The following is a 14,398-nucleotide window of genomic DNA, read 5'->3' on the forward strand; positions in this document are numbered from 1 at the left end:
AGTGTCCCAGATTAGGATACTGGAATTCATGACTTCACCAGGATCACACAGACACAAATACTGGGTCTGAAACTCTCTCTTGTCAGCTGGCCTCCAAAGTGCAGGTTCTTGTTTTTTCTGGTGGTGGGTGGGGAGGTGTTGCACTGTGTGACTTGCAGGATCTCAGTTCCCTGACCAGGGACTGAACCTGGTCTTGGCACTGAAAGCCTGGCATCCTAACCACTAGGCTTCCAAGGAAATCCCAAAGTGCGGGTTCTTAATACCCAAGCCAAACTACCCCTATGATGTGGGCTGTCTCCCCAGGCGGGCAACAGGATTTGGGGGTAGGTTCATGGGGTGACTGGCGGGCTTCATTTCTGTCTTCTGTGCCTCAGGGAAGCTGGTGGGCTGCGCCATCATCCACGTCAATGGAGACAGCCCAGAGGAAGTGGTGCGGGCCGCGCAACTGGCGTTCGAGTACCAGCGCCGGTTCCGGAGAGACGTGATTGTTGACTTGTTGTGCTACAGGCAGTGGGGCCACAATGAATTGGACGAGCCCTTCTTCACCAACCCGGGCATGTACCAGATCATCAGGTACGAGGCTGAGCCATCGTGCGCCCTCTGCCCTACAGTGCTCGCAGTAGTGTTTCTATTAGACTCACCCCAGGAGGGTGACCAGCTGTCCCAGTGCGCCTGGGACGGGACCCTCTCAGTGCTCAAACTGGGACAGCCCTGGGCACACTGGGATGATCACCCCACGGGTCACAGGAAAGCGCCCCATGTTCTTCCAACTCCACATGTCTCCTCAGTGAAGAGACAAAGGGAAGCTTAACAGCCCCACTTAGCAGGTGGGAGGACTGAACAGCCAGCTCTTGCGATTTCCTTTTTAGACGCTAGAAAGTAAATGCTTTAGATGCTCCTATCTCCCTCTTTCCTGCTTGATTTCCTTATAGACATAAATTAAAGTAGAGGCGTAAACTTGGTGACTTTTTATGGGCCTTTCTGGTCATAGGTAGCAGACTGCCCTTGGAGGAACAAATCTGGGTTCTCCATTGAGCTTTTTTTTTTTTTAAGCCACCCAGTTTTCTTTTTTCCTTTTGTTCTTTTCTTTTGGCTGCACTGGTCTTTGTTGCAACCCACAGGCTTTTCTTGTTGCAGCACAAGGGCTCTCTAGTTTCCCTGTGGCGTGTTGAATCTTAATTCCTAGACCAGGGATTGAACCCATGTCCCCTGCATTGGAAGGCAGATTCTCAACCACTGAACCACTGAGGAATTCCTCCATTTAGCTTTGAATTTAGCACCTAAATGACCTGATATGACTCGGAACCCCATTTTTAAGAATATATCCTGTCTACCTTTCACTTTTTTAAGGATTATAGTGGTCAATGTGACCAGACTTTGTCATGTAAAATATTATGGGAATGCAGAGCAGCAGCATGGTTATTTCTATTTCTGTAAAATCCAGATGTGGAATAAGTTGGCAAATTTGGTTCAAACTTTTTTAAGTAAAAGAATGCAGAATAAGTAGATAATGTAGGTCAGCCTCATAAATAACTGTCCAGAATTAACAGTTGGTGAAAAAACAAACAAAAACAACTCTTCTACTCATTATTTCTGCCTGACTGTAGACAGAAGCTTATAAAGATAAACTTGTTTTCTCTAGCTTGCCTGGAACAAGTGGTTACACACCATTACCTTTAAAAAACAAAGGTATTGGTGTGAAAGTCACATGACATAAAATAGATCTTTTTGTTTTTTTGGCTGCTTGGCATGACATATGGGATCTTAGTTCCCCTACACCCCCTGCAGTGGAAGTGTGGAGTCTCAGCCGCTGGACTGACACGGAATTCCTTAAATGGACCATTTTTAAAAAAAATTTTTGTTTTATATTGGCGTATAGCCAGTTAACAATGTTGTTAGTTTCATGTGCATAGCAAAAGGACTCAACCATACATATATATACCCATTCTTCCCCAAACTCCCACCCCATCCAGGCTGCCACGTAACATTGAGCAGAATTCCATGCGCTATACAGTAGGTTAAAATGGACCATTTTAAAGTGAATGATTCAGTGTGAATTGTATTAATATAAGCACCCCCTCTGTCTAGTCCCAAAACATTTCCCGCATATGTTTTTGTAGCAATGGCACTTCAGAATACGTTTGATAATAACTGTATCTGTCTCTCTTTGATTTTTACAAACATGATTGATTTTTGTTTCCCTCCTCCTTGGATAGAGCCCGGAAGAGCATCCCCGATACCTATGCAGAGTACCTTATGGCTAACGGACTCACAACCCAGGAGGAGGTGTCGGAAATCAAAGCCTCCTACTATGTGAAGTTAAATGGCCATTTAACTAATGTGGCCCACTACAGGCCCCCTGCCACGAGCCTGCAGGCCCACTGGCAAGGCTTGGTTCAGCCAGAAGCTTGTATTACCTCCTGGAACACAGGTGTGCCCCTTGACCTCCTGCGGTTTATTGGCAAGAAGTCTGTGGAGGTGCCTGAGGAGCTCCAGATGCACGGTCACCTTCTGAAGATGCATGTGCAGGTAGGGAGCCCAGGTATCCCCAGGCATTGTTTGTCCATCTCTCACAGCCAAGGAATTGGCGTTGGTCTGGTCTTGTTGGTTGGCTAATGCACTTGACAGATATTTAATGTGAGTCATTAGTTTCTACAAACTGATCCTAGCGGAGTTTTGGTACGGACTGTCAACTCAGATTTTGTCTACCGCTAACTTCTATTTTTCCTCCACTTATTTGTTCATTCAGTCATTCATAATGTCTAGGGACTTCCCTGGTGGTCCAAAGTGCCAAGGTCCAATTTGCCTTCCAATGCAGGGAGTGGGGCTTCCCTCTCTGGTCAGAGAGCTAAGGTCCCACAGGTCTCACTGCCGAAAAACCAGAATATAAACAATAGAAGCAATATTGTAACAAATTCAATAAAGACTTAAAAAATTGTCCACATTAAAAAAATTTTTTAAAACCCCAAACATGTCTTATATATCATGTGTACAGTTACTACATGCTCATTATTAAAAACATGGCCACACAGGAATGCCCGTTTTGGTTTTTCTGAGCTGTGAGCAGAAGACACTTTCATTTTGGGCAGGCAGGGGGATGGCTTAAATAAAATGAATAAAAGTCAATACACATAGTCCCCAAAAGCAACATTTGGATCCTTAAACATATTGAGGTTTTGTTGTCTCGTGTTAAGTATAAATTGACATACACTGCTCTGGTTTGCTTGAAACTTAGTGGTTTCCTGGAACATGGAACTTCCAGCTCTAAAACTGGGAAAGCAAGGAGATACAGGCCTTCATCTTTCTTGAACTTGGATGAAGGCATGATGAACTCTGGATTATTTTTAAAACACTAGCTTGCTTTCTAAGTTTCTATTATAGGTATAGAGACCATGAAAACAATCTGTGTACTCACCATCTGACTCAAAGAATAGAATATTACTTACACCATACACCCCCACTCTCCCCACTCTGCCAACTCCCTGCCACCTCCTCTCATCCATCCGCCAGGTTAACCACTCACCTGAGTGCCTGTTTGTTTTGCCTGCTTTCAAACTTCATATACTTGCTGTCATTACTCTCATGTTACCTTCTGCGCTTCCTGTTGCATTTAATACTATGTTTTGGAGACTTAACCATTGTTGCATTACATTTTTTGAACTCAGTGTGAAGAAGGATGTGAGCTCTTAAAAGTTTCTTTTCTCCTCCCCTTCACTTTTAGTCTCGAGTGGAAAAAGTGATGGATGGAACAAAGTTAGATTTTTTGAACTCAGTGTGAAGAAGGATGTGAGCTCTTAAAAGTTTCTTTTCTCCTCCCCTTCACTTTTAGTCTCGAGTGGAAAAAGTGATGGATGGAACAAAGTTAGACTGGGCCACGGCAGAAGCTCTTGCATTAGGCTCATTGCTTGCTGAAGGTATGACTTTTCTGTACAGCTGCACAATGGATAGGGGATGCATTATACAACATCTCTTATTCGTGATGCCTGCAACATTGAGTTATAGCTGCCTTGTATCATTTTTATTGACTAGAGAGGTTCTCAGATGTCGTGACTCTTCTTACCTGAAAACACTATTTAATCTTAGTATAAGTCATGTTGATAACCTTCATCAGCAAGTAGTCTATGGAAACACAGGATTCAGGGCTGACTGTATTGGAAAGATATGTTCCCTAGTAATTGTAGGCCAAATGATGACTCTTCACTCTTTAACAGTTCACTTTGACTACAGAGTTTTGAATATAGGACAGGTGCATTTTAAGAAGGATAATCTATTATCTTAAGGGTGATTCTCAGGATGAGCTGGTGTATAAGGATTCAGGGTCACCAGGCCTTATTATCACTTAGGTTACTCATGAGAATCTGGATTTTTCTTTTCCCCTTCTTGCTTGCTTAAGGTTTTAATGTCCGTCTGAGTGGCCAAGATGTGGGCCGTGGAACTTTTAGCCAGAGGCACGCAATGGTTGTTTGCCAGAAGACAGATGACACTTATATCCCCCTGAACCATATGGACCCTAATCAAAAGGGGTTTCTAGAGGTAGGACATTTCATTATCTAGTGTAACACCCAGGTGGCAATGATCGTAGCTACAGACTTCCTAGCGATAGATGTCGGTAATATCTGAACTTTGGGTTCAGTACTTTTTGAAATAAGGGGTTGCTGAATGGATAGACAGTGAAGGTTGGTCCACTTGGAATGGAAGTAACAGACTAGCAAGTAGGCTAGAGCTGTGTCACTCTGGCTACTTATCTGTATTCAGGTAAATGTCAAATGGATGTTCATTTTGTCAATCCAGAATTGACATTATAACCTGCTTGTTGCTGAATTCATTAAAATAAATAAAAAATATGGATAATAGGTCAACATTTCTTGACAACTTAAAAAAAAAAACCCACTTCCATAAGCTTATTTTATTCCCTAGGACTTAGCAGGCTTGATGAATTTATCTATTATCATGTATTTCCAGTCATTGAGTTAGATTCATTAGAGTCAAGAGCAGAGCCTGGGTCTTTTCATTTTTGTTTCTCTAATAACTAGTGTGGTGCCTGGCACATGAAGTTTATTGAATTATCCTTTAAGGTACAATTAGTGGCATAGCATCTTTTTTCCCTACTCTAGTGATTTGTCTGAGAGCATGGGGTTTACTGATATTCAATATTTTTTAAAAATACACTTGTCAAAAGCAAGATTCCAGGAAATTGCTTAAGGGACATGCAGCTTGTATTTTCTTTAAATTAGTCTAAAATCCCCACCTTGATCAGTTATCTAGATTGGTGATCTAGACACTGAAACGTCTAGTATTTCCCCTACCCAATCAATGTCTTTTATTGATTTGTGATTTGATATATGGTATCAGTTAATTTTTAATACTGCACTAGGTTAGCAACAGCCCACTGTCGGAAGAGGCCGTCCTGGGATTCGAGTATGGGATGAGCATTGAAAGCCCTAACCTGCTGCCCCTCTGGGAGGCTCAGTTTGGTGATTTCTTCAATGGTGCCCAGATCATCTTTGACACGTTCATCTCTGGAGGTTGGTGTCTGGTGGACGCATCACACCAGCTGCATAGGGACAAGCGTATGGAAAGGGGCCACAGCTGTGGCCACAGCATCCCTTGCCCCACGAGCTGGGGGCCCAACCTGTCATCCACTGGGGCAGAGCAGCTGTCAGACAGTTCAATGTGCTGTTGGGAAGAGCACGTAAGCCTCTGCGAGCAGAAAGGCTGTGTCTCCTGGGGAGCGTGCTTGGCTCTAGGGAATGGTGCCTATACTTGCCCCACTCCTAAGAGGTCTGATTTCCAGGTCTGCTCTTGGTGTGTGTTGAGTAACTACAGCATGAACAACAAGCAGGCAGCAGTGACACAGTGAGGACTTGTGATTAGAATGAATGTGTGTGTCAGTCCCTTTTTCACATCCAACTCTTGTGACCCCATGGACACCCCACCAGGCTCCTCTGTCCATGGGATTCTCCAGGCAAGAAAACTGGAATGGGTTGCCATTCCCTTCTCCAGGGGATCTTCCCGACCCAGGGATTGAACCTGGGTCTCCTGGATTGCAGGTGGACTCTTTACTATCTGAGCCACCAGGGAAGCCCGATTAGAATGAATGACAGTCTTGAAAAGCTGCTCCCCACAGCCCAGGGTCACACAAGTATCTCAGAGTTGGAAGTTGTGCATCTTACTGGGTTTAATCATGACTTACAAAAGCAGTGCCCACTCACTGTAGAAATTCCAAGTGTATAAAATACATGTCTGAGTCTCCCTCCAGACTGTCCCCCCATTTTCTGGGGGGACCCACTTATGGGTTTTGTGTGCACACCTCAGACCCTTCTCCTGGTTGCTTCTCTGTAACTTTGTGGTCCTGAGGAAGAAAAGAGGCTTGAGGAGACTGGACTTTGCCATGTCCAGAGACTCTTCTAAAGAGTCTGCTTCTCAAAAAAAAAAAAAAAAAAAGAGTCTGCTTCTCTTGTTTTGGATCTCAGGTTTTAGGGCTCAGCAGTTGTGGCGCACAGGCCTAGTTGCCCTGAGGCATGTGGAATCTTCCTGGACCAGGGATTGAACCCTTGTCCTCTGCATTGGAAGGGGGATTATTAACCACTGGACTACAGAGGAAGTCACTACTTTTTTTTTTACCTGGCAACCTGCATCAAGCAAGTCTATCTGTGTCATTTTTCCAATGGCATTTCTCACTTCTTGTCTCTGTGTCACATTTTGGTACTTCTTGCAATATTTTAAGCTTTTGCATTATTAGTATATTTGGGATAGTGATCTGTGATCAGTGATTTTTGATGTCACTATTGTGAAAAGACTGATTGCTGAAATCTCAGATGATGGTTAGCAGTTTTTAGCAAGAAAGTTTCTTTTAATTAAGGTACGTGCATGGTTTTTTCAGAGTGCTCTTGCACATTTGCTAGACTGTGGTATAGAGTAAATTTTACCCACAGTGGGAAACCAAACAATTCATGTGATTCGCTTTACTGTAGAGTCCTGGACTGGAACCTGCAGTTTCTGGGAGGTTTGTCTGTATTTCCCTCCTAAGGAGAAAGCACCGTGCCATGAAAAGGCCTTGAGGGGGTGCGGTGGCAGACTAACAAGCGTTTTACTGCGCCGTCAGCTAGGGTGGTCTGGCACCTGCGCTGTAGGATCTCACTCCTGCCACTACTTTACAGGCGAGGCCAAGTGGCTCCTCCAGAGCGGCATCGTGGTCCTCCTTCCCCACGGGTACGACGGGGCTGGGCCGGAGCACTCGTCTTGTCGAATAGAGCGTTTCTTGCAGGTATGTCCACTGCCTTCTAGATTCCAAGGAATGTCTTCCCTGCTTCCTAGGTGCTCTGAAATAGAACTGCCTCCTGCAGACACTCCTGAATATGAACCTTGGACTGTAAGACATCGTAGTATTTGAATGAAACAGATCTAATGCGATGTTAGTCAATAGTTCTTGGAAATACAATGCTTCAAGCATGTTAGTATCATGGTTTCATGGCAGTGAAATTTCTTCTTACGTGGTGAATATCAGTAGTTTCTGAGTCAAGGTGATCATTGGAATCATCTAAGGAGCCTTTTATAAACAGAGATACAGGGACCAAGGGCTTCCCAGGTGGCTCAGTGGTAAGGAATCTGCCTGCCAATGCCAGAGTCACAAGAGATGAAGGTTCTGTCCCTAAGCTGGGAAGATCCCCTGGAGGAGGAAATGGCAACCTGCTCCAGTATTCTTGCCTGGAAAATCCCATGGACAGAGGAGCCTGGTGGGCTACAGTCCATGGGGTGGCGAAGAGTCAGACGTGACTGAGTGACTGAGCACACTCGCAGGCACTGGGACCAGGCCGAGATCCAAGTAGTGACAGTGTTTTTAACATGATCATGACCATCAAAAATCTGAGTAACAACCCAGAAACTACCATTATCTTTTGGTAAGAATCATTACCAGTGCCACTTAATGTGTATTACCTCCTAATATTTTATTATAAAAAATTTCAAGCATAAAGAGAAGGTGGAAAAATTTTACAGAGAATATTCATATGCCCACTTGCTACATTCTGCCATTAATATCTTATTTTAATGTTTTATCATGTATCTATTCATCCGTCATTCATCTATCTGTAAATCCACGTAATTTTTGCATGTATTTGAAAGTAAACGAAGACGTCAGTACACATCGCCCTACGTATGTGCATATCAGTAATTATCTTAGCATGCATGCAAATAAAATATATATAAAGGTGATAGATTAGTAGACAGGTAGATAGAACAGTAGATAGATAAATGCATATAACTGTGTTTGGTTGGTAAAGACAGATAAATAATTTCATAAAAATTAGATTACAGAAATAAATTGCAAGTGAATTAAAAGAATTGAGTGTGAAATACAAAACTGTAATTTTTCAAAGACGTTTAGGAAATGAGTATGCAAAAGATACAATTTGGGAGTCATCAGTTTTGTTGTTGTTTTTGGCCATTCAGCCTGACTTGTAGGATCTTAGTTCCCTGACCAGGGCTCAAACCCAGACCCTAGCAGTGAAAGCTCCGAGTACTAACTGATAAACTGCCAGGGAATTCCTCTCCACTGCTTCTTGACTGGGGTTAGAAGACATGCCTCCACTCTCTGTCCCAGCAGAGTCTTCTGAGAGTTCATTCCTCATCCTCAGCTTTTCAACCTCGTTAGCTGTTTTGATTCTTGTCTGTTAAACAAACTATCCTTGCATTTATTTCATCAGGAAAGTGAGATTCAGACACTGCATCCTTCCAACATATTCACCCCACAGGCATCAAAGTCTGTATTTTTCAAAAAGTCCCTTTCAGATGCTTCTTTTTAAAATTTTAATTGTTTTTGGCCATGCCACACAGCTTGTGGGATCTTAGTTCCCCGACCAGGGACTGAACCTGTGCCCGGGACAGTGAAAGCACCGAGTCCTGACCACTGGATCATCAGGGAATTCCCCCTCTTCAGATGCTTCTTGCAGCCCACCGTGTTTGGGAAGAACCACGTTAGAACACACAGACTCAGCAGATGGGAGCCACCAGGCCTCTCCTGGTGAATTCTTCACGGGTCATACATTTACCTTCTGGTCTTCTTCTGTGAGGAAGAGACACATCTCCTCTCCATCTCCTGGAGATGCCCGCTTCTCCTTAGCATAGCCTGTGCCCTTAGGATGGGGTGAGCTGACTCAACTGTTGGCTCCTTCCTCTCACTTCCCTCCCAGATGTGTGACAGCGCAGAGGAGGGTGTGGACGGGGACACTGTGAACATGTGCGTGGCTCACCCCACCACGCCTGCCCAGTACTTCCACCTGCTCCGGAGACAGATGATTCGGAACTTCAGGAAGCCCCTCATCCTTGCTTCTCCGAAGACACTGCTTAGGCTCCCCGTAAGTAGAAAAAAGGTTTGTCAGTCTTTCTCCTCTGGCCGTATTTTCCCCGCATTTCCCTCTCTTTTGTATATCTGGTTACAGTTCTAAATAATAGAAGTGTCTCTTTAGTTTTAGTTGGCCATGCTGCTGTGTCTCTCTTTTTTTAACCTTTCAAGAATAACTAGAAATCCAGGTCACTTGCAGTTTCATTGTTGTGAAGGACAGGCATAGCAGATATTATCACCCTGGTATCCCAGCCTGAGCAGAAATAATCTTTTAGAATAAAACATTTCAAAGTCCAAATGGTGTCAGCACTGCTATGTTTATAGTCGCAAGTTGGGAATTTAAAGTACTTTGATGAAAACAAGTAGTTTTATTCCTTGACTGTGTGTGTGTGTGCGCGTGTGTGTGTGTGTGTGGCAGAGTTTTGTTAAAGTAAAAAGGGACAGAGAAGGGTTCTGACATAGACATCAGAAGGGGGATGGAGAGTGCCCCCTTACTGACTTTTATTTAGACTTTTTTGGTGAAATGATCTATCACAAGTAGACTCCCTTTCAAACATTGTAACAATATAGCTTATCTACTTCTTGGCTTCACAAGGATACATTTTCTCTTGATTTACCCTAAGTGTTAAGTGCACAAATGTTTTTTAAATCACACAAATATGCCAGTTTTCAAGAGGCAGAATTCAAGATAATAAGTACTTTTAAGCATGTATTTATCCCATCTGCTATCATTTTTTTCAGTTTTGTATGAGAGTCTGAATTAGAATTAAATGTTTGTGTTTATTGGGATGCCAGTGGTGAGGTGGACTATGTCGTTCAGGACTTGGCTGTCCAAGACTGTTGTGTGTGTCTAACCAAGGTCAGAGAGCATGTGTTTGGAAGTGACGGGTGTTGGAAGAAGCTGCCAGGGATTTGGCTTCACAGTTGTCTTTTTCGGCAGTTTCCAGCATTTGGAGGGGAGTGAGGTGACCCTCGCTCTCACTGTTGGTTGTGGGCACTGGCGCTCTCCCAGAGTGAGCACCCGCTTACGTTTGGCGCTCCAGACACCTCACCTGTCCCAGCCCAGCCTCAGGGGTCAGTAATGAGGGTCAGTAATGACCTCAGAGGTCAGCTCAGCTTCTTTCACCAATGGCAGCAGTTCATTTGTTTGTTCTGTCTGTGAACAACCCTGTGTGTCTTGAGGTGGCTTCAGGAACATCACGGGACATTTGAGACAAGTGAATGCAATCCCTTTCTTTCTTCCATTTTTTGCTTGCTTGTTTCTTGGCCGTTACATGTGGCATGCAGGATCTTAGTTCCCTAACAAGGGATTGAAACTGAGCCCCCTGCTTTGGGGTCATGTGGTGGTAACCACTGGACCGCCAGGAAAGTCCGTTTATGCTGTCTTTCTGATGGGACTCTCTTGACACTGATATTTTGAAATAGCAATGTGAAAGGAGCCAAGTCAAAATGTAAAGTTACTATAGTTTATTTCTAAGAATTATATACATCTGGGATTCTTGAAGCCATCTTTCATTGTATCCCTAAGGTTGTCATCTGGTCCCTCCATCATACCTAAAAGGAGACTAATGATATTAATTATATATATATATATGTATGTATATATATATATGTATGTATATATGTTACTAGGTATTGAGTGAACTGTTAAAAGTTTTACTGAGAATTTCTTTTGCTGTTTGAAATTGAGAATAAGAGTTCATTTTCTGGCCCTAATGCTCCACCCCTCTCCCCAAGTCTAATATACAATTTATTAAACAAATAAGTGAAGCCTTCCTTGGGGAACTTAAAAAATACCAACAGCTCTAGATTTTCAAATGAAAAACTATGCTTATTAAGTCATCAAATACGTTCATGAGACACATAAGTCCTTTTGTTAGTGGAAAGTCAGCAGTACCAGTATTGAATTCTGACTTCTTCCTGAAAACTGGTACAGTGATCTCGCAGAATATACACAGTCAACCTTCTCCAGGCATGGCCTACTCAGAGGTGACTTAGCATGTGGCAGACATGACTCAGGTACACCTGTCAAGTGGCACCAAAATCCCACCCCAGTTTTGTACATGACTCTGAACTCCAGCTCCTTTTGATTCCTGCTATAGGAAGTGGGGACTGATGAAGGACTCTGGTTCAGAAAGGAGAAAGATTGCCTCCTGTTATGTAGCCAGAGTTTCCCCTTTAGGGTTTCCCAGGTTTTGCTAGTGGTAAAGAACCCACTTGCCAAGGACGGAGACTTAAGAGACTTAGGTTCAATCCCTGGGTCAGGAAGATCCCCTAGAGGAGGGCATGGCAACCCACTTCACTGTTCTTGCCTGGAGAATCCCATTGACAGAAGAGCTTAGTGGGCTACGGTCCATAGGGTCACAGAGTTGGACATGACTGAGTCAGTTTAGCACGCTTGCATAGCTGAAGAGCTAATATTATTTTTTTAAATTATATCACAATATTCCAGCGTTTTTATGGCTGCCATCAATGACCTCGTCTAAATGTCGTATACGCATCTGGGACTAGACTATAAGGAAACTAACTTAGATGACAGCAGAAAAGATCAAATCCTTCACCTTGGGCTTCATCAGTTTTCTACTTTAAGTTCTTTACAAGTATTTATTTATTTTGGGGCTGTACCACAAAATATGTATTTTGGGATCTTGGTTCCCTGATGAGGGATTGAAACCCAGGCCCTTGGCACTGAAAATGCTGAGTCCTAAGCACAGGACTGCCAGGCAATTCCCAACAAGTATAGATTTAAATTGAGCTCAATAATAAAATTTCTTTTCACAATATTCATATATTGTTCTGATTGATGGTTATGTTTATAAATTATCATCAAAATCCTAAAGACAGAAATAATTGCATCACCTTAGCTATGCTGGTTTACAATACAAATTCTATATAATGTTTCTGATTCCCACAGATTAAGGCAGATTTTTAATTGATTATCCAGTTGAGTCATCCAACAAAAATTCTAATTGTTAACATTTTATCATGGCACCAGACAAAAGGCAATAGTCTGTAACCTTAGAGAAACAATTTTACCCTGAAGTATGCAGAACAGATACTTTTGAGAAAGATACTATGTTTATCAGTACATATGTTTACTTATAGTCCCGGGAGAGAATTTTGACACTAGTCCTTGGAAAGATCCCTTGTAAGTAAAAGCATCTTCAGCTCCTGTCCATTGGTTGATGGATTTGTGGCTTTTTCTCTCCCTCCTTAGGCAGCTGTATCAGCTCTTCAGGAAATGGCACCGGGAACAACATTCAAACCAGTCATTGGAGATTCATCTGTGGATCCAAAAAAGTAATCTGAAGCGGAGCTCTATTTTCATACTCTGCAGTAGATTTGTGACGAGTGGGAGAACTCGTTCATGTTAAGTGAACCAAGTGACCCTAATCTATATTCTGAAACATATAAATCCTTTAAATCTATGGTGTAGGAGTTAGATTATGCACAGAAGAGTGAATTTTGGAGTATATGTTACTAAAGAAGGTTTCCCACTGCATAGCGTGACTAAACCCCACTACAGCGCCCCCACTGCTTCAGAGGCAAAGCATTTCAATCTCTGTGGTCCCTCCTTTCTTCTGCTACAATTCTTACCTTTTATAAATAATTAATTAATTATTAAAATTTTTATTTTGGCTTCCCGGGTCTTAATTGCAGCATACGGGATCTTTCATTGTGGCAGGCAAACTCTTAGTTGCAACATGTGGGACCTAGTTCCCCGGCCAGGGTGGAACCCGTGTCCCCTGCATTGGGAGCATGGAGTCTCAGCACTGGACCACCAGGGCAATCCCTACAATTCTTATTTTAAGATATTTCTCCCCCACCCAATTGTCCCTTTTCTTCCCAACAGGGTTAAGAGTCTGGTGTTCTGCTGTGGCAAACATTTCTATGCCCTGATGAAGCAAAGAGAATCTTTGGAGGCCAGGAAGCATGACTTTGCCATCATCCGAATAGAAGAACTCTGTCCTTTCCCACTGGATTCACTGCAGCAAGAGATGAGCAAATATAAACACATTAGAGGTAAAGAGTCCTTCTTGTTCAGCTTTTTGTTTTTAAGATACCTGAAATGTATTTGGAATATCTCAAATGAAAAGCTGGTACAGGGGAAGTGAGAGTTACTAGAAAGTTGACTCCCATGGAATCTGGAGATGTGAAAATAGTTCAGATAAAGCCAATGTCTCCATGTCTTTTCTGGTGTCCCTTTCGCTCTCCCTCCCTCTCATATATGACATCTAATTTCTTGAGTTTGGAGGAATGCAATACTATCAATGCTATACTATCATTTATGATAAATCCAGTATGATTATAAAAGATAAGCCTTTTCAGCAAGTGGGGCTGGAATAATTGGATATCTATATGCACCTAACACAGAAATTAACTCAAAGTAGATCATAGACCTAAATGTAAAGCTATAAAATTTCTAGAAGAAAATGAATGAAAATTTTTATGACCTTGGGTTAGGCAAAAAGTTCTTAGACATAATACCAAAATCACGTTCCAGAAAAGAAAAACTGGATTTTACCAAAATGAAAAACTTCTGCACTGTGAAAGGCACTGCAAAAAATATAAAAAAGACAAGCTGAAAGCAAAGAGAAAATATTTTTAAATATTACACATATCTGACAAAGGAATCTCCAGAATGTTTGAAGACCTCTGAAAACTCAACAGTGAGAAAACATACAATCCAGTTTTTCAAAAGGTGCAAAAGAATTAAACTGGCATTTTACCAAAGAACCACATGGCAAATGACCATATGAAAGGATCCTCAATGTAATCAGTGATAGAGAAATGCAAATTAAGCTAAAGTGAGATATGACTACATACCAATTCAAATGACTAACATGGAAACAAAACAATACGAAGGACTGATAAGGATGCAGGGCAGCTGGTACCCTCAGTCACTGCTGGTGGGGATACAGACTGGTCCAGTCACCCTGGAAAACAGTTTGTCAGTTTCTCATGCAGTTAACACAGAGTTACTGTACCACCCAGCAGTCCCACTCCTAGGTATTTACCAAAGAGAAAGGAAAAATCCATGTGTGAAGGTTGACA

The 14,398-nt window shown here is 42.5% G+C and overlaps 1 protein-coding gene across 1 annotated transcript in view; it reads left to right on the forward strand.

Annotated features, from left to right (window-relative positions):
- Nucleotides 1-14,398, forward strand: part of DHTKD1 (dehydrogenase E1 and transketolase domain containing 1) — a 43,381-nt gene that overhangs the window by 25,654 nt on the left and 3,329 nt on the right. Inside the window, exons 7-15 of the mRNA XM_061126076.1 lie at nucleotides 375-573; nucleotides 2,217-2,529; nucleotides 3,830-3,914; nucleotides 4,394-4,533; nucleotides 5,375-5,525; nucleotides 7,161-7,267; nucleotides 9,192-9,356; nucleotides 12,561-12,643; nucleotides 13,197-13,366. Coding sequence (XP_060982059.1) covers nucleotides 375-573; nucleotides 2,217-2,529; nucleotides 3,830-3,914; nucleotides 4,394-4,533; nucleotides 5,375-5,525; nucleotides 7,161-7,267; nucleotides 9,192-9,356; nucleotides 12,561-12,643; nucleotides 13,197-13,366 — 1,413 coding nt within the window. The remainder of the gene's footprint in view (nucleotides 1-374; nucleotides 574-2,216; nucleotides 2,530-3,829; nucleotides 3,915-4,393; nucleotides 4,534-5,374; nucleotides 5,526-7,160; nucleotides 7,268-9,191; nucleotides 9,357-12,560; nucleotides 12,644-13,196; nucleotides 13,367-14,398) is intronic.

Source organism: Dama dama, chromosome 23, assembly GCF_033118175.1.
Source record: "Dama dama isolate Ldn47 chromosome 23, ASM3311817v1, whole genome shotgun sequence".
NCBI classification, from domain to species: Eukaryota; Metazoa; Chordata; class Mammalia; order Artiodactyla; family Cervidae; genus Dama; species Dama dama.